Source organism: Mauremys mutica, chromosome 11 (genome assembly GCF_020497125.1).
Source record: "Mauremys mutica isolate MM-2020 ecotype Southern chromosome 11, ASM2049712v1, whole genome shotgun sequence".
NCBI classification, from domain to species: Eukaryota; Metazoa; Chordata; order Testudines; family Geoemydidae; genus Mauremys; species Mauremys mutica.
Genome location: NC_059082.1, coordinates 81,431,523 through 81,451,607, shown reverse-complemented (window position 1 = coordinate 81,451,607; position 20,085 = coordinate 81,431,523). Strand labels below are relative to the sequence as shown.

The window sequence follows — 20,085 nt, the reverse complement described above, 5'->3', positions numbered from 1 at the left end:
AATGATTCTGAATAACCATCAACCTGGGCTGGATTCAAACTAGTAACCTAACATGAATCATCCAATTCCCCTGACATTTTTGTTCGTATAGTTCCCTAGATCTTGTACAGTCATGCAGCAACACATATAAAAATAGGGGGAGGCTTCCAAAGTCTTTCAAATGGCCCCAGCAACCACTCACTCAGCCATGACGCTAACAAGGCAAAAGCAGGAAAGCCTCACCTGGAAGAGAATCTGTAAAATGCCGTGAATGATGCACATGCGACGTCCCATGAAGATAAAAAACGGCACGACCAGCTCGATGAAGTGATTGCACAACGTCTCAAACTGATGGAACCACCACGGTGACCGGTGCATGTAATAGGCTAGTGGGTTGGGTACTGGCTGGGTCTGGAAGAGTAAAGAAGAGGTGTCATGTGGCAATGAGTCCCCTCCACATCTACTACCATTACTAAGGGCTGGTTAAACATACTTTGGTGAAACTTTATATTGGAAAACGACCTCTCCCCCACCCCACCCCACCCCACCCCGCAAAATGAAAAATGTTGAAGACCATTTCCCTTTCAGTCCAAATTTTGCATTTTCTTGTTGTAAAACCAAAACCTGGGGAGGGAAAAAAAAATCAAAACAAGTGGTAAGTATCATAAAAGAGGTGACACAGCCAGAGGAACAAAGGGAAAGGTCACGCAACCCAGGAAGTCACAGAACCAGGAAGAGAAAGGAACTCAGGTCTTCTGATTCAAAGGGGCGGGCTCTATTTCAACAGTGTTTACAATCTAACTAAATGCTTCCAAATGCGGGGTGTCAGTTTAAGATGCTAGTGTTTGCACCAAATTATTCATATATCAACCTGATTTTTTTCTTCGACACCGGGGAGTTTTCTATCCAGTGCAATAAACCTGCTTATCCTACCACCCAGGCTAAAAGGAACATATGTCTGTTAATAATCACCTCCCATAACAATGCTACACTTTAAAAAAAAAAAAAAAAGAGAAAGAAAGAAAAGGAGTTAACAATTCACCTTAACATATCTAACAAAAGCTCAAATTTATTAGCATTGTTTTAAAATCCTGACAGCAAACACAATAGCTGAAAATCACTGTTTTAATTGAAGGAGACACAACACATCTTTAAATTATTTGTAGCAAAATCAAAAATACAAACAATCCAGGGAAAATGTTGTACTGTACATGGTAATGGAGTCTGCGCCCACTGCCAAATCCCACCACCATTGCAATTCCCTATTAGCAAAGCTGGAATTAATAAAGCTGTTGCTTTATCTGGGTTTGAGCCTGTTGTAACCCCCCCAGGACAAGAGACCGCATCCTTCCTTCCTTTGACACCGGGACAGGATGGAGCAATCGGAGGGGTCGAGGAACACTGCCAAGTCCAGTACAACAAGGGGTCAGAGGTCATGGTGTTCATACATCCTGGTTCAGCAAGACGATCGGTTTGCTATGCCATTGGGGGCCCTACGACCCCCTCCCCCCACTTGGGAGCGGTTTTAAATTACTCTGGATGTTTGATTCTTCACAAGCAATCCCCAGTACTTCAGAGAGATTCATCAAGGGTTTTTTCCACCTTGCCTCCAAAACTGCTAGGCAATACATTTCCCTTTAGAAAGGACAGACCTGAGAGAGAGACAGAGACAGAGGAGACATTAAATCAAAACCAAACTGGATAAAGTGTTAATTTTACAGGGTGTAATTTTACCCAGCCAAACCGGGGAATGGACAAGTGGGTCGAAGGCCTGCAAATAACCACCTCAAATTAAAAGCGACAAAGGTAGGGAAAGGTGGTACACACCCTCATCCCTAGGGTGACCAGACAGCAAGTGTGAAAAATCGGGATGGCGCTGCGGGGTAATAGGAGCCTATATAAGAAAAAGACCCCAAAATCGGGACTGTCCCTATAAAATCGGGACATCTGGTCACCCTACTCATCCCTCTCCCTCCCTGACAAATGGGTCTTGCCATTTTATCTTGCGGTTGGTGTGCTGTGAAGATGTGCACAGACCTCTTCACTCGCTGTACTGCAAGGACCAGAAGTGTAAATACCTAGATCCTTGAGAAAGGCAGCCAGCACGGGGCGCATCAAACTCAGGCATTGAGAAACTTGTTCTCAAGGGATTGCCAGACCCCAGAGGTTCTGTGCATCCTCTTCTGTGCAGAGAAGTAGCCTAGTCTCTGAAGCTCCCCCTTCTGTAGGGGAAGGAAAAGCACATGGGAGAAGAGTCCCATGCAAAACCACGCCCATCCGAGAGCTCGTCTACAGTACGGCGCGTTTGCTGGTCTAGTTTTGCCAGCACAGCCACGTTAGCTCTCTGAACGACATTAGCTACGCCAACGAAAGCACTCTGCTCTTGGTACAGTTGTGCCTACTCTGAGTTTTTCACACTCCCAGCTGATACAGCTAAGCTTGCAAAACTTTGTAATGTAGACCCAGCCTGAGTCACAGTTTACAGCAGTGGTTCTCAACCAGGGTACCCTTGGGGGCACCAAGAGATCTTCCAGGGGGTACATCAACTCATCTAGATATTTGCTGAGTTTTACAACAGGCTGCATAAAAAGCACTAGCGAAGACAGTACAAACTAAAGTTTCATATAGACAACGACTTGTTTATACTGCTCTATAGACTATCCACTGAAATGCAAGTACAATATTTATAGTCCTGCTGATTTATTTTATAATGATATGGTAATAATGAGAAAGTCAGCAATTGTTCAGTAACAGTGTGCTGGGACACTTCTGTATTTTTACGTATGATTTTGTAAGCAAGTCGTTTTTAACTTGGGGGTACGCAAGAAAAATCAGACTCCTGAAAGGGGTACAGTAGTCCAGAAAGGTTGAGAGCCACCGGCTTAAAGAGACATTTATACATCTGTTCGAGGACAGCCCAGACTCCATGGATGGATTTCCTGATATTTAGCCCAACTCCTGATCACACTAAGTGCTGAGCGGCCATTTTCGTTATCAATAATCCTCATCCCAAAGTAGAAACAAGAGAAAAAGAGAACAGATGCATCTTAGCAATTTGTCATGGGGTCAGTAACACAGCTCATGTTAGCACAGTACTTTTTCCTTCCTGTTTTCAATATCTACACACAGATGTTGGTAGATGAGAGGCTGTGCAAGAGGCGAGATGAGTCAAATAAGTCCCCGACCCAAGGGACCTACATTCTAATGCACCAGCAGCAGCACCACAAAGAATACATGGCTCCTTGGAGGATTTGTTGATGGAGAGAAAGAAGTGTTTTTGATGGGAAACGGTTTTAGGCATATGGAGCCTATCAAGACATTATCAATAATGTAACCTTCCTCTCCAACACTGTAGCCACCTCTCGAAACCATAAATCTTGTGTAACTAAAACATGGTAAGTAATAGGAAAGTAAGTGTGTGTGTGTGTGTGTGTGTGTGTGTGTGTGTGTGTGAGAGAGAGAGAGAGAGAGAGAGAGAGATTAGTTAAAAGCTAGGTGAGGAGAAGAGAGGGGCAAAAGAAGAGAAAAGCCCAGAGGAGCGCATTGTGTGTGTGTGTTCCTTCGGAATGCATTCCATATGGTCCTGGAAAAGGGTGTAGTGCTATGCAGCTTTCCCAGTGAGAAACGAGTGTTTACTCAGGAAAGGGTGTTGAGGCAAAAGTCGCGTTCCAGAGCAAGTCAGAGTCAGAACAACCCGACACACAGGCACCGGCATCGCCGGGAAATTTCTCTCTGTTTTCCTTGTGTGTTCAAGTCAACAGCTGCCAACTGGAGCTTGGGGTGGCTTCCCCCTCCGCCTCCTTCACCTCCAGCCAACCATTCCACCTGTGGAATACCCACTGGTATAGTCGAGGTTGGGGGAAGGTACATGGAGCATATGCTGGCATTTAAGAGGAAAACCTGCAAAACTGCGTAATTCTGGCATGCTGAGTGCTTTCCTAGCACAATTGTTTCCTATGAAAACATCTCTGCTGTGTCATGAAGAGGCGTCAGTGTCAAAACCATGGGAAGAGGGAAACATTCCATCATCTTTTTAAAGGGGGTTTAGTCCGGGGCTGTTATTAAACCTTCAGCTCCACTTCTTTGCTGATTCATAACCTCATGCATCCTAGAAAGCTTCCAAGAAGAAGTTCTACTGAGAGAATTGAGCAAGAGATAGTGATTGTGATCCACGTCAGAGTCTGAAGCAGCCCTGTATGAACTGAATTAACCAGCTGCAAAACAAACTCATAACTGAAATGGAGAGGAAACCTTGGCTAAGCAGTCTTAGGATAAGCTGCAATGTTGGATGATCCCACAAAATGGTTTTACTTTTTAAATATAAAACTGTTTGCAACAGCATGGTTGCATGTGTCAACCCACCACACACAATAATAAATGTACAGGCCTGCCTTGCACTTCCACCAGTAAGAAAAAACATCACACATGTGTTTTGAAATAAGATTGGGGAGAATTAATTCCATAATTCATGGGACAGATTTGTGACGTGTGATTCTCAAGCGATATTTGATGGGGGCTGCTCGCTGTGATAAATAAATTCTAAGTTCTAGCTAATGCACGTTTTCTGGCTTGTATCTACCAGGGTTGGTAACAGATTCTAAAAATATGCACAATAAACTGTTTTTTCTCCCTAAGGGGTCTAGAGTTTAATTATGTTCTTAGTGAGAGCCATTAAAGTGCTAAGCACCTAAAAACTCCTAATTTACTAAACTCTATGCCACTAAAACCCAACACAAGGCTATTGATACACCAGAGTAAATGCTCTTCTCTGGGACTGTAAACACACATGGACTTCCCACCCCACCCCTTTCCTCATTGGTACAGTATTACATAAACTCTGATCACGTATTTAATCCCACTGTTCGATATTCCTTCTCAGACTAGGGAAATCTCAAAGCTCTTCCGCATATCCTACAGTATTGTGTGTATGAAAACAAGTCCCACACTGTCCTCCAATAGTCCACTGCTAAAACTGGGCTATGTATATGGAGTGAGTCTCCCACGTTAGCGACTGTGGTGCATTTATGTGCAAAGTCAAAGAGCATAAGGGAGAGGACAGCCTCAAGGATTAGTAATGAGGTGGAAACTAGAAACATGTCAAGGGAATTTTTCCATATTCATCAGGGAATTCTCGCCATCTACCCCAAATAAATCTGCAAAATTTCTGCAGAATCTGTATCTCTGTGTTGCTTTCTTGGCTGGTCACCTTACATTTTAATAGTAGATGCTGCTATAAAACCCACTGAGGGTCATTCAAAAACATTCATGAGCTTGTTATAAACTGACGGCAATAAGAGGGCTAGAAAACCCAGTGTTTTACCCTAATTTTTAAAAGACAATAACAGAGATCTCGCTTTCCAAATAAGCAAAAGAATGTTTCACTACATGCATTGCTTAAACCTGTTGTCTAAACAACATTGTTTCCATGGATCACACTGCAGGTATGTCTCAGGTGCATCAGATATGCATATTTGCTGGGATGTTTCTGCTATGATGATCATCACTGAGAAGGTTAACGAGGATGACGTTTAAATGACTCTAATTTGGGTTTAAAGTGAATAGCTCAAGAGCAGACAAAGTAAAATCTGTAAAGTGACTAAGTCCCATTTTCAAAAAAGTGACTTGGATGCAGGAGCTAAGTTTAATAAGCCTTAGGGTCCCATGTGTCCATGTCATTTTTAAAAATGGGCCAGACACTTTTGAAGATTCCACACATCTCTTGGGGTCAAAGCCTGCTGAAGTCAATGGAAAATGCCCCCACTGAGTTCAGTGGGCTTTTGATCAGGTCTACAGTACTTTTGTTTCAGACTTTGCGCACTCACAACTACAGCAGTTATATCGCAGGTTTCCTTCCAAAAGTCAACCCACAGCTGCTACTGCTGCTCCTTATCAGCTCCAGAGCCATAACACTTTATATAAATCCATCAGTTCCTGTATGAAAGAAGAAACCAGCAAAGGCCAAGATCACTCATGTCATCAGGCAGAATTCAAATGACCTTAACACAGAATAAGAACTAGAAGCGGCAGAGTAGGGAAGTTGTGGGAGAAAGGTTCTGTTTTATCTTCTCAGCGCTAACAGATGTGAAGATTCCTTCTACAATGTCTTGGCCAGGACTTCGAAAATATAAAAAGCAATGTATATGCTAAGCATTTATTATGAATTTTAGATATAACAACTTGTTTTTCTGTTGAAATAACACAGACACACACATCTTTCAGATCTGGGTGAATTAATACCCGCAGAAAATTTGACTGATTGAAAGGAAATCAGAGAAGAGCAACAAACGTGAATAAAGATCTGGAGGGACCTATTGATGAGTAAAGATGAAAGGAAATAGGATTAGCTTGGCCAATTGTTGGACTAATGGATACAACAATAACTGTGTACACACACCTGATCGGTCTAAACATCACAAAGATAGAGTAATTGTTTAAAGGGACATGAAGAGGAGCAATGGTATGAAACCAGGGAATGGTGAAACTCACGCTGAGAATCAGAGGAAAATGTCCTTAGGAGAAAGATCTAACTAGACCACGGAATATCCTAGGGAAAGCAGAAATGAGCACCAGACAAAGCCCAGGATCTAAGCTTCCCTGAACTTTGGACCTGAACTTTGTGACTTGAATTTATCTCCGAACGGAAGCGCTAGAGTTTTCCATCACATTGGACAAAACAATGGAGACTCTACTACAGGGCATGATCCTGATTTGAGCGTGGGACTGGATTAGGTGATCCAATAGGTCTTCTCTGTCGATCACCCAATTCCATAGCAGCACAGAGCTTTCCCCTTGTGCAATAGCAACTTAGAGCTCCAAGTCTCCACATATGAGGAGCCGAGGGTTCTCACATCTGCACAGAAGGGACAAGGGGTTGGAAGGGAGAAGTCATGGAGGGGTTGGTGGGAGTGTTAGAAGGCTGGTATCCTTACTGGGGTAGAGTTCAGGTCATGGTATGCTCTTTGTGATGTAGAGTAGGTGTGCTCATGAGGAGGTGTATGTCTGCATGGAGGAGCAGAGATTAGGTAGCTTACCTTTTCATTCGCTGGTTTTTGAGGTTTTGTGTCAGGTATGTTACATGTGCAGCAACCTTAGCTGATGCACAACTTGGTGGTTGTATGTGAAGATAAACATGTGGACTGGGATTTTCTGAAGAAATTCACTGGGAATTGGAGTGCCTGTCTTTTAGGGTCTTTTGAAAATTCCAGCCATCATTCTCTTAGATAGATAGATAGATAGATAGATAGATAGATAGATAGATAGATAGATAGATAGATAGATAGATAGATCAGCAAACTTAAATAAATAAATAGCTCCTCTGAAAGCTTCCAATTATTAACATCAGCCCAATAAAAATAAAATCATAACCAAAATAAAATAAAAATGTTGCGTCAGGATGGTTCAGAGGGGGGCGATTCTTTAATAATGAAACATCAAAATAATTAAGTCCCGGTAGATCTATTAATAAAAATAATAATAAAAGTTAGCTCCAAGTTCTGGCTGGGCAGGGCTTCCCTTGTCCAGTCAATAGTAATATTCAGCTAACAGAAAAACATACTGGAATCTGCCTGCTTTAACACAGCAACACAAGCCAAGGAGATGTGTGTTTGACTCAGTGCCAGCAAAACCATAAAATGTTGGCAATTTACTACAGACGTAGTGCCGCGCCACTGTCCCAAAGGACCTAAATAAACTTCAGATGTAGAGTATATATTTTTACTTTATATATATAAAAAAATCTGCTTGTTCATTTTTAACCCCTTTCCCCAGCCTTCCGCATGTGGAGGCTTTTCAAAGCAGAAACAGGTCCCTCCGCCATGCCTAGTGAAGCCTTGGAAACAAAAAGTTAGAAGCATGAAAAATCAGAGAAATGCTTCATGTCTGGGCATTGGGTTTCTTGTGGAATGATGGCTACAGACGCTGGAGGGGAAAGGGCCTTGGGAGAAATTCTCCCATGAAATTTTATGCATCTGTGTTATAAAATATCCCTGGGGATTTGCGTTCAAGTTCACAGAGCTGCACTTGCAAAGTCACTAACATAGGTGAAACCTTCCTGTATGTGACATTTACTTACCCAGCCAAACTCTGCTCATGACGAGTCAGCCCTGATTTACACGGTGGTAAATGTCCATTGGTTTATATTTTACCAGGGGTACATTTAAGTGGTAGATTTTGGATTCCAGCAAATTGGATGGGGGAAGAAAGAAGATCTATAACTGAACTGTTTGCTTTTCCAGACAGCACCCTCGCTCATGGTCAAAACTTTCCTGCCAACTAATAAAGACCACATTTCCATGGTCCACAGCATACCTGTTTATTGATATTATTCCTACATGGCAAGCCTTGGGCTGCTTGCCGTACATAGAATTAATTGTAGATGTATTACAGATTCACCTATTCATCGTGTACATTCTTGGAGGAGCACAGAGCTAAAATTACACCAGAAACTGCTGAGCCATTTGGGCTATTTATTTGTTCAGAATTGCTTTACAAAAATCAGCCGAGCTTGCAACAGACATCTTGACTCTGATGGCCTAAGGACTTAGGGAACTTACAGGATCTTATTGCAGCTTAATTTTTTTCTGTTTGCAGGGGAAATGCCTGTTATTAATAGCATCAGCAAAATGCCACATTTGGTCAGAGAGAATGGTTCAGACTCTGATTTCAGTTACACCAGTGGAAATTTGACCAATGGACTTACACCAGGGTGACTGAAAGCAGAATTGGGAACCATGGCTCTCTCTGGATACAGGGGGAAGCATTAATCAAATAAGGGGAAGCTTTTTACATTGAATGCACTGCCATTGCACATCAGAGTAACAAGGTGTGTGCCCGACCCAGGATATGGGGACTCAAGATGATGAATGATGTTTAGGACTTGATCCTCCACTAGAGTGGGAATAAGAACCTTCCTGGCCCAGGTGTAATGAATCCAGGGCCTCCTGATCTGGGTGATGCTGAGAGAAGTAGTGCCACCTTCCATGGTACTGCCCTTTCGCCATCCCCCCTTTTCATGGAAGCTCCCTTAAAGAAGCTTCACAGATGACTGACACTCGGGAATCCTGGTGGTAAAGCCAGATGGAGGTGGAGCTCAGAAGTAGCCAAGCATCACGGCATTACCCCTGGGACATCTGTGCAGACATCCATGGGAGAATGAATGCGCCTAAAGGTAACATTAACTCACGCAGTGCTCTCTCTCTGGCAGCAAATGCCCAGCCATGGACGAGTCAGCCAATATTAGCACACAGCCCTGATAGAACCTGGCTTCTAGCTGGGGAAGGTCTGGGGCAGGAAGGCAGCCTTTGCTACCACGCTTCTGGGGAATGCCTTCCCTCTGGATTTCCATAATCTATGGACACTGTCCCACAACTCCAGGGTTCCCAAATACCCATCCCTTGTTGACAGCTGAGTGGTACTCAGACGAAATACTCAGTCCCGATCCACCCTTTGGCAGCTAATAGCATTCCGCAGCCCGCTTTCGCTTGCCCTTTCCTGTCGTTTCTATTGCCTCCATGAATTGGCGAATGGAGGGCCCTGTATGAACTAAGTCTCTTTCCCTTTCTCCTGCATTTCCCCATCCTTCTCCTGCATTTCCCCTTCCAGGGGTTTTCATGCGACACCACCAAATAGGCTGTGCTGATGACAACTCACAGCCTGGTTCCTCTCTCAGACCTGGCCTCAAATCCAGATACATCTGTTGTGCCACCAGACAGAACTGATCATTCATCATCAAGTTAATACATGTTGGTGCTTCCCTAGAAATCCTCTTGCACTGGGATTTTCTATCTGTGTTGCCCCTTCTCTCTCTGCAGCAGTGACAACATCATACTGGATGGACTGTGATGTCCTAACAACAAAGCTCACATTCCTCAGCAAAATACAAGGTGGAATTATACACCAATATTTTAAATTGCCAATTATGAGCATATTGCAAATATGGTCCTTTAACTGGTTGCTGCTATGATTCCCTATTAAAGAAGACAAGCTTTTCCACACAGCATAAGCCCTTGCAAAAGCACTGAAAACGTTTAAAACCAACCAGCCATGATATATTTATTATATTTTTATATATATAATTTCATGAAAAAGAACGTACTGAGTGGAAACGCCATTTAAAATGTGATCCCAGATGGTGGCAAAGCTCTAAAATTGCAAGGCAACATGTAAAGAAAGATTAACGACCTAAAGCAGGCACAAATTTATGAGGTGAAAGCCCCCGTAATCCTAGAGAAAAATGATACCAAACGTTAGACTAGACAGCGAGAAAATACCTCTGCTCCGTTCATATGGCCTTTGCTATTTTACATTTCGCTTTAATATATGTTACACTTGGGCTCGCTTATTCTTTTCTGCTACAAGACGGGGGGATCACTTTGGTACAAGAGCAAGCAGATGGATTTGCTGGCTCCCAGCCGGCGCCCCCTTATCTAGCAACGAACGGTTGATATAAGCAGCTATTTTATTTCAGCATCTTTCAAAGGGGCCATCCCCCTCAATGCTTCCCATAGGTAAATAATAATAGATGATGGACGGACATCAAGGCATCACCGTAAAGTCTCAGGGTCGGAGCAAGTGAAACAGATTGCGTAACCTGTGCAACACTAAAGGATCACAAGCTAGTTTCAATTGTCCATTCAGGGCACAAAGAAGTGACGCCCTGTAAGTTAGCCAGCATTCCATCCAGCGGCAGTGCGGTCTGAGCACACAATTACTAGAGCCAGCAATTCAGAAGTCATCATTCCAGTTCTTACATGCTGTGCACTTGGGCAAATCTCTTAAACGCTCTGCTTTCATTTACACCAGCTTGAGGATCTGTCAAATGGGATCGATATTACAGAAGCTACCTCATAGGGGGCGAGGGGAGGATTAACACGTTTGTAATAATGCTTTGCAGGTAAAAAGCAATACTTAATTAATAACTGTTACCATTCAGCAAAGCACTTGAAGCCAAGGGTACTTAATTGCTAGTTTAAATACTTTGCTAAAATGGGGGCAAATCATTTATAAAATTAAAAAGAAAAAAAATCATCCAGTCAGAAGCTGGTTCCATTTTTTAAAGTACAAACAACTTTCTCTACATCTGACTGTTCCTCAGTTTGGCTGCCGCACTCAGCATCAGGACGTAGCAAATCCGTAGAGAGCCTCTGACACAGCACCTAGTTGGTGTTTGCCGTGTGCCATGGAAGACATTTACGATGATCCTTTGGCATAACAGAAACAAAGTCAACCCGACCAAACGCTGCCACAGCATTGCTGTCTCCTGCTTTGAAAATAAAAGTTTCTGCCTCCTCTCAAAAGCTACGTAGCAGCAAAACGATGTTTCCCTGTAACAATATTCTGCTCCCAAAGGATGAAGGGGTTTCACTAGTGGAGAGTCGCTGCAGCTAGAGGTGCCATTTAAAATTTTTTTTAAAACACCAAAAAAGACAAAAAAAAAGGTATCCGACTTCTATAGACAAGTAAAGCTCACCCCTGCAAGGAACGAGATGGGCAGGGGGAGAAGAGGGTGGAAAAAATGTTTGCCAGATGTCAAAAAATGACAAAACAACCTTGCATTCAATTAGCAGAAAACACATAGCCCAGGACAGAACAGCCAGTACACAGGGCCAGTGATTTCAAAGCAAACCATGTTGCAAGTCTCTGTGTACAACTTTGATATGGCCAGAGGCCAGAGTGTAGTAAAAGGTAATACAGTGCTAAGAAACATCCTCGTCAGCTGCCCGCTGCCCGAGAGGGGAATGGGACTCATGTGGGGGAAACTTGGCAGCTGCCTGCCTCACTTTGTTCTCAGTTTGTTAAACGGAGTTCCTGATTTATTTTTAACCTTTATACCCTCATCATAAGGTTTCCAGTTCTCTCTTTTTCCCAGTAGTGGAAAGGTTGTAAAGTTCCTTACACTATGAAGACTCCAAATGTAAACACAGTTGGAAGGGGAAGTTAAGGACCACATACTGTGAGGTGCTGAGTTCAACTGACTCCCTTTGTCTTCAACAAGAGCAAAGGGGCCCAGAACCAATGCTGGATCAGACGCTAACTCTGAAAGACACACATGCAAAGAGGCAGAGGACACAATGCTGACTGTACTGTAGCATCTAATAAAATCGGCCAAGCACTGTGCCGCATTTGGGTAAGGTTATGCAAGAAATGATTTTAACAGATGCACATCAACAGAGGCCTGTGAGATAAGAACTGGACCCAAATGGGCCCCGACTAATCCATTAAGATTGCAGTTAATTTGTTATTGTGTTTAAACTTTGCAAATTTGTTAGCTGAGTCTCTCAGTGGAAGTCACATCTCATCCGTACAGATTCCACGTGATCAAAGCTAGTCTGGAGACGCACCTTTGTATCTGATATTTGGCTGTAGAGTGAGAGAGGCCCAAACTAAACCCCCAGATCTGCATACACTCAGACTTTGGGAAAGATTGGAACTGGGCTTGGTTCAGACCCATCTTCTTCTGTATCAGGAAGAAGAGATGATGTTCAGTGAGAGGTCAGCTCTTATCAATAGCTCCCTGATGGCTTCTAAATTGTTTAAATTCAATGGAAGATGTGCCTCTCTTGAAGAATCCCCATAGAATTATACAGACACTGCAGACATGGAAATGTAAAAGACCTTTCCTTTTAGAACCACTGACTTCACTTGGAACTGCTGGCATTCAGAACAGTCCTTTATTTAGGCGCCTCAGTAGGGACTTAGGAACCTAACTTTAGGCCTCTGGGCCAAGATTTTCAAAAGTGACTAGCAATTGTGGATGCTCAACCTGAGGCATCTCGAAGGGACCCAATTTTCAGAGGGTAGGTGCTCAGCACTTTCTGAAATTCAGGTCTGACGCTGGGCACCCAAAATCACCTGTTTTTTTGTTTTTTTTTAAAGTCAGTTATTTACAAACACAAAATTACTTGTCCCTAATTTTCAGATTACTGCAACACTTGTTTCAGGGCCCTATTCCATAAGGATGCCTTTTTTAGGGCTATGAGCTTGTCCACATGGCGAGTTAGTGCACTGCAAGCCAAGGTGCAAATCTAGAGCACACTAGTTTGCTGCGCACGAACTTGCCATGTGGACCCTGCTACCTTGCACTAAAAGTTCTGTAGTGCACTTTGACGTATTGCTTTTCGACATGAGAGTGCGTCAAAGCGCCCTATGGAGCTTTCAGTTGATTCACACCTTGGTGCAGACAAGCCCTTAGTCTGCCACTTTGGGGACGGGGTGGTAGGAATTATTTTGACCTGCCAGATCTGCCTGTTAACAGCAATGGAATCTGGCATTTAATCTACCATTCACCACACGAAAAATTTATGGCCATCACCTCCTCTCAAAAAAGACCCATATTGCTTCACTTAAAAAAAAAAAGTCCGGTGTTAAAACTGGAACCATATCTCCTTTGGAATGATTTTTTTGCATGACCATAAATACGATGCCCAGTGCGAGGCCAAGGAACACTATGCTGCAATCAGAGGGGAGTTTATCTAAGGAAAGCTCATGGCTCGTGCCTGTGTTTAGATTAGGTTGTTTTGGGACCTGGATATTTTTTTTTTTTTGGTTAAACACACACAAGAGTTAAAACTGGCGACGAACAGTGGGCTCTTTCATAAAATGTGTTCATAAAGGGTAAATTGTGTCATTAGGAACTCGCTACCTTGTTGAACATTTGAATTCTCCAAACTGGAACACCACTTAGCTTTAAGCCAAATCAAACTAAAAGAGGTGGGGGCAGCCTAAGAGTTGTAGGCTGTCTGGTTTAACTTTCCAAATAAATGAACGACACGTTAAAACTGAACATCGACCTCAACCAGGCTGTTTAAACAAACCTCCTGGGTTTGAGCAGTCAACACTGCAAACTGCATTTCCGAAGAACAAAAGAAGATGCTGGTAACCTGTAGAAAGCATTTTGGTGCTGGTTAGTTCCGAAAACCGCATGTGCAGATCTTGGAGAACACTAAGGAAAACCAATGTGAGTAAATTGTAACATTCATAATAAAAATCACAAACTCCCAAGCGGCTTCAGATAAAAAGCAGACTGAATTTCACCTCAGGGACCCTGGTTCAAAATCCAGCCCTGTGACTGGCAACTGCACTGATTAGATGTTTTTACAAGGCTTGGAAGGCTGAAATGAGTTGACGAGCATCAGCTCCCGTCATCCAGGATGTTTGTACGAAGAACTGCCATGTGTTCCCGGAAAACCGTTACGTCTCTAACTTAGAACAGACCCCTCCAGATAGGAATGGCATCTCAAATAATGCTGCACCCCGTTTCAGGGGCGCAAAGATGGATGGGTTATAGATAAAGCTCTGGATGGGGACTAAGGAAATCTGGGTTCTCTTCTGTGGCTCACAGACATCTTGTGAGATTGTGGGCAAGTCACTGAGGGCTGGTAGACACGTAATAGCTATGCTAGCAAAACTTTGTCAGTTAGGAGTGTGAAAAAAAATCACCCCCCCCCCAGCTGACATAGCTGTGCCAGCAAAAGCCCCAGCGTAGACTCAGTTATACTAGCAGGAGTCCTGTCGTCGGCATAGTTCACTTCATTCAGGGAACTGCAGTGCACTGTACCGACAAAAGAACTCTTATACCTGTACAGCTATACTGGCAAACTCTTTCTAGTGTAGACAGTAATGCTTTGCATTGGCCTAACACTACTCCCCTGTCCTCTACCTCTCTGGACTACCTTGTTCTTTAAATGCCAAAGCAATAAGCCAAATTTGTAAGTTCTTATTCATTTTTTACTCAGGCCATACTTGGGTAAAACTCCCAGACAGAGGAAAGAGCTAAAAGCCAGGTCTTTGAGATTTGAGAAAGGAAGGATCTGGGCGAATGACTGGAAGTAGGAAGTACAAGAAATCTTTATTATTTATCAACTAGTACTAAAAAGGGGGCTAAGACCCTCTCAGAACAAACAGAAGGCACATCCCCGGCTCTGAGCACTTTTACAATCTACAGCCCTGATTCTGCAATCGGTTACACATATGTGGAAGCGAGGGGAGGTCCTTCTGTGCAGATATAATTGCAGGATCAAGCCTTATTTCAGAGGTGTAATGAGCGAGAATGAAAAGCAACAGAAAGGCAGGGACATGTTTTGCAGCTATTAAAAAAAATCACATGGTTACTTAGCTTTGGTTCCATGTTTAAAATAGTGGATTATTATTATCAACATTATCCTGACAAAATTTTTTAGAAGGTGTGTTTTCATGATAGCTCCAGCTTGATTTTACTGATTTAGGAGATTTTGAATAATTCAGATGCATCTAAATCTTTGGCTACCCATCCAAACCTAAGCAAACCCAAGGTTTACATGGCACTATTTAAAACCCTCACTTCTTATCCCGATAAATAAAGGGCTTTCAGAACGGCACTCGAGTTTTCTGCTCATGGCAGAGATGGGCCTGGTCTATGAATGTTGGGTCTTTATCCAAGTTTGCTGAAAGTATGGAGGATTTAGCTTTTGGAATTTCAATTCAGTCTATTATGGTTATGGGCACCAGCTGCATAATTTGGATGGAGTTTCTGGAAGCTCGAGGGGCTGGCTCTGGGTTTTCTGTCCAGATCTGAATCTAATTTGTCACCACCAAAAATTCTATAACCAAAATTCAAGAAACTGATCATGCAAATGTTTACTCAAGTGAGTAATCCCCATAGTTCCATTGAAGTCAATGACCGTCATGTGTATGGACGGCTCTCTGGAGTAAGGGGCAGGCTTTGGTTCTTCAAAATACTTAAACTTCACAGAGCGGGAATGAGCTTAAGCAGATGCTTAAGTGCTTTGCTGAATCGCAGTCAGAAAGGCTATAGCAGTGCATCTCTTTGCAAAAGACATCAATATGCTAGCAGTGACGCTCTTTGGATGAAGGCTTTGTGAGATCGAAGAAGATTTTTAAATGCACTTAAAATGGTTTTATGAACTATTTTAATACCCTCTTGCATTTCCTCTACAACAAAGTATCAGCAAGCACAGTGAACTAAATAAGAGCTGAAACAAGCTGTCTAAAACACATGCAAATGTGCACCAGGACCACCGGAGGCAGCACTGTGTTGCAGCCAGCAGATGAGTAAGGATGGCGTTTGCAGCATTAAGGTGATTGTTACAGAACTAGGAGGGACAGAAAGTGGCTCGGATAACACTTCCCTACTCTGTGCATTGGCCTTGGACTTTTCAATCAAACACACTGAAAAATAATCAAGACTTTTTTTTTATCCTCCTCTCTCAGGAAAGAAAAAGGTCTGAGCAATACATCAATTGTTATTAGTTATTATTTGTATTTCCATAGCGCCTAGCAGCCCTAGTCAAAGACCAGACCCCCACTGTGCTAGGTGTGGTATGAACACAGAACAAGGCTTGATCCTCATCGATTCTCGGGCTCCCCCCGCCTCCCCCAATCCCTCACCTGGAGGTGACGGGGCTCCAGTGTCAGCCCTGGGGTGGCAGCAGCAGTGCAGACATGAGGGTGGTAACGGGCTGCTAAGTCTGCGGTGCAAAGCGATATTGACGAATGTCACTTTTCACATTGCCACCCTTACTTCTGCGCTGCTGCTGGCGCTGCACTGCCTTCAGGGCTGGGCGCCCAGCCGGCAGCCGCTGCTCTCCGCTCTGCTGTCAGAACTGGGTGGTGGTGTATGTACTTGGGGGATGGGAGGGGACGACATACACACAGAGAAGGGGGCCCCGATCAAATAAGTTTGAGAACCACTAACCTCTATATAATTCAAGTGGTATAACTTGTGTGTGTTCAGAAGACCCAAGACAACTTTGCTGTGTAAAGGGGCCTTAACGTGGACAACAATTACATATTAAAATCGGCTCATTCTGACATTCACTGTCAGGTTACATTCCCACAGTGGTGCACAGACACCTCAGTGTAAGAGAAAGTGAGGTGCTCAGGCGAACGTTCTCTCTATTTGTATCTTTCACTCATTTTGGCCTGTGTGGAGCAGGGCATGAATAAAAATAACCCTCTGCCTCCTAGAAAAAAAACCTGCCAAAGCATAACAACCTGGAACAGAGAAAACTTCACCTTTACAATTTTAAATCCTTCTTTACATTAGCCATAAAACAAGAAAAACAGGTAACGGGTCCACATCTGCCCCCATAAGGCCGACCTAGGAGGCATTTCTGCAATAGTGTCGTTTAAAATTTCTTCCTGCCAGCAAAGGATGCAGATAGAAAAAGGTCAGGACAGACAAAATTCATTCACTTGAAATTTTGAGAGCTGATACACAAACTCTTCCAGGGCATTTGGTTTCTCTCCCCACTTCTAGTGAATTGCACCTTTTAGAACTACTTAAACTTTCTCATACTGAGGCCATTCAAAACAAAATCTAAATAAAAGAAATGAGAGGGTTAAAACCCTTGAGTTTCTGCAAAGATATACCCATTTACAAACTGTACGTGTGGTGGAACTGATAGATGAGTTAAATCTTGTCGTTAATGCCAAGAAATGGGTCTGGACATCTTTGTTAATAGCAAAACAAATACGTTGAGAAGGGAGGTCTATACACTCCAGCTACTGGAAAATGGAAAATTGGGTTTTCAGCTAAACAAAAACTTTCAATGAAAGTGTTGACTTATCATCAAAAATCCCAAACCCATTTTTCTGAAGAAAAGTTGATTTTTTTTCTGAGTAACCTGCCTTGGGTCCCTATTTTCCAACCTGCTCTGCTATCATCCCCCTCGTGCATTCGGAATGGTTAAAGGCCTTGTCAAGCGAAGCTTTAACAGAGAAAATAACTTTGGGCAATAAGATGGTGGGAGCATCGCTGAAGTTCAGCGTCTTGCAGACCCGTGGTACATGCGGCTGTGATAGATGCGTCCGATGAAGTGGGCTGTAGCCCACGAAAGCTTATGCTCAAATAAATCTGTTAGTCTCTCAGGTGCCACAAGTCCTCCTGTTCTTTTTGTGGATACAGACTAACACGGCTGCCACTCTGAAACCTGTGACAGAACAGGAGACCATTAAAAAAAACCCCATAATTTCAAAGGTAAGAGGCCTGATTTTCAGATCTCACAAATCCCAACTGGAAGTCAATGGGAACTGTGGGGGATCAACATCTTTGGAAATCAAACAGTACCCTGTTCTGGGCCTTCCCTGGGCTATATGAGTAAAACCCTTACAGCTAAGGCCATAGTTCAGCAATCCAGCCGTATTCAGCTAAACTCTTAAGCACATTATAAACTCCCACTACTTAATTTTAAGCACATGAAGTTAATGGGACTTAAGCCCATGCTTAAAGTTAAGCAAGTGCTCGAGTGCTTTGCTAAACAGGGAGGGACTTCAGTACATGTTACAGTGTTTTGCTGAGAAGTTGAACGCAGCGAGCACCAACCTATTTCTGTTATTTTGCCCTGATGTTGGTATCAAGGATTGTTGCCTCATGTAACTGCCTGGCTCGTTGTACTGTATATATGGCTTGTTTTCGTGCTTGTCTTTAAAAAAAACAAAAAACAAATACATCTGGTAGACAACTAAATTCCATGCAATAAATGTTTCACTCCATTATCCCCATGGACACAATAATGCCCTCACACTTGTCTGAAATTGGAGAGCTTACAACTCCTCATTATAAATAAGAATGTAGTCGTATGCCAGGCTTTTCTTTTTCTAATAAAGCCTTTTACCCTCCATTGCTGTGGCCGAATAACGTCCTGAGGCATGAGCTCAGAGCCCGACTAATTGAAGAATTCCTGCGCTGCCAAGGACGACAGGGCTGTTTTCAGGATAAGGAACATGCACAACACAAACAGATAAGGAACTAACTCAGTCTGGGGATCATTACAACTTTGGCAAAAAGGCTTTTCAAGCCACTCCCCCTCCCATTTAGTTCTTTGCCTTTTAATTACAATCTCTCTCCATTTCTGTGAACATCTCTCATCGAAGCCGCATTTGAGTGCTTTTCTCTCAGTTCTGCTGCTGAAGACAGTAGCCAAACTGCCCGGTGGTTCCTGTGTTGCATGGCTCATGCCATGTTTACACTGAGCTGGTTTAAGGGCTGAATTTCTAGCATATTCCCCCACCACTGGCACCAGACCCTAACCCCCAGAGAGAGGCACACGCCTACCCAAAACAGTGCACTCATTGAGGCCAACGGGCAGGGGTGATACAGTAAGGAGGGGGTGGGATTGTTTGTCTTATGAAGTTAGGTTCTTGCAGAGTATTTAATATTCCCCGTCATGCAGGCCTGTTTCTCCTTGAGTCTGCCTGTCAGTTAAGCCTTGGGATGTTTATTTTAATGGCCACTTGTGGTCGAGGCTGGTGCCAGTTGTACGGCATTGGTTACGCAGAGTTAACACTGGGGACCCGGCCCCTGGGTCCCAGAGCACATAAGGCAGCCAGGGCCGTCCTGTTCTAATGTAAAACAACTGAACTGTTCTAGAAATCCCTGCTCACGGCTTAACCCCTTCAGGGTTCCTCCCTCCACATAGAACAGTGCCCTCTTACAGACCTCGCTACACATGCAACTTCCCTTCATTGAGAGGGTCGGCGTAACAGAGCGGTGAGGAGGGAAACTGAGATTCCAATTTAGGTTCAAAATGCACTTTCCCCCTCCCCTCCTCTATTTTGCCGACAATCTATAACATGAAACTTTCTGATTGCATGTGTAGCACTGAAAGCTGCAATTCCAGAGGTTGGCAAATCCCTGCTTGGAAACGCAGAGGCAAATGGCAAGGTCAACTCACTCAAACAGCAGCATTAGCTGGCATGTTCATTTTTAGGGGGCTTTTGCTTATGGCTATTTCAGAAGATGGGTGCCCCAATGTTAATATTTCCTTTTGGGTCATGAGGCGTGGGGTGCAGAAGGAGAAAGAAATTCTGCCCACACGGGAAGAAGAATATGAGTTACACAAACCCAGGATGAACCCAATGAAATAGGTGGGAGTTTGCACATTCAGCACCTTACATGATCAGACCCAGCTCCTACTCCACACCCACTCTATTTCTGAACGGATTCCAGTGAAATCTGGTGTGATATGTTCTACATAAGAACGGCCATACTGGGTCAGACCAAAGGTCCAGCTAGCCCAGTGTCCTGTCTTCAGACAGTGGCCAGTGCCAGGTGCCCCAGAAGCAATGAACAGAACAGGGAATCATCAAGTGATCCATCCCCTGTCGCCC

At 43.5% G+C, this 20,085-nt stretch overlaps 1 protein-coding gene across 3 annotated transcripts in view; it reads right to left on the bottom strand.

Moving 5' to 3' along the window:
• Window positions 1-20,085, bottom strand: part of LMF1 (lipase maturation factor 1) — a 328,947-nt gene that overhangs the window by 92,013 nt on the left and 216,849 nt on the right. For all 3 annotated transcript variants that reach the window (XM_044980874.1, XM_044980876.1, XM_044980875.1), the window contains one exon: window positions 223-390. In XM_044980874.1, the coding sequence (XP_044836809.1) occupies window positions 223-390 (168 nt within the window). The remainder of the gene's footprint in view (window positions 1-222; window positions 391-20,085) is intronic.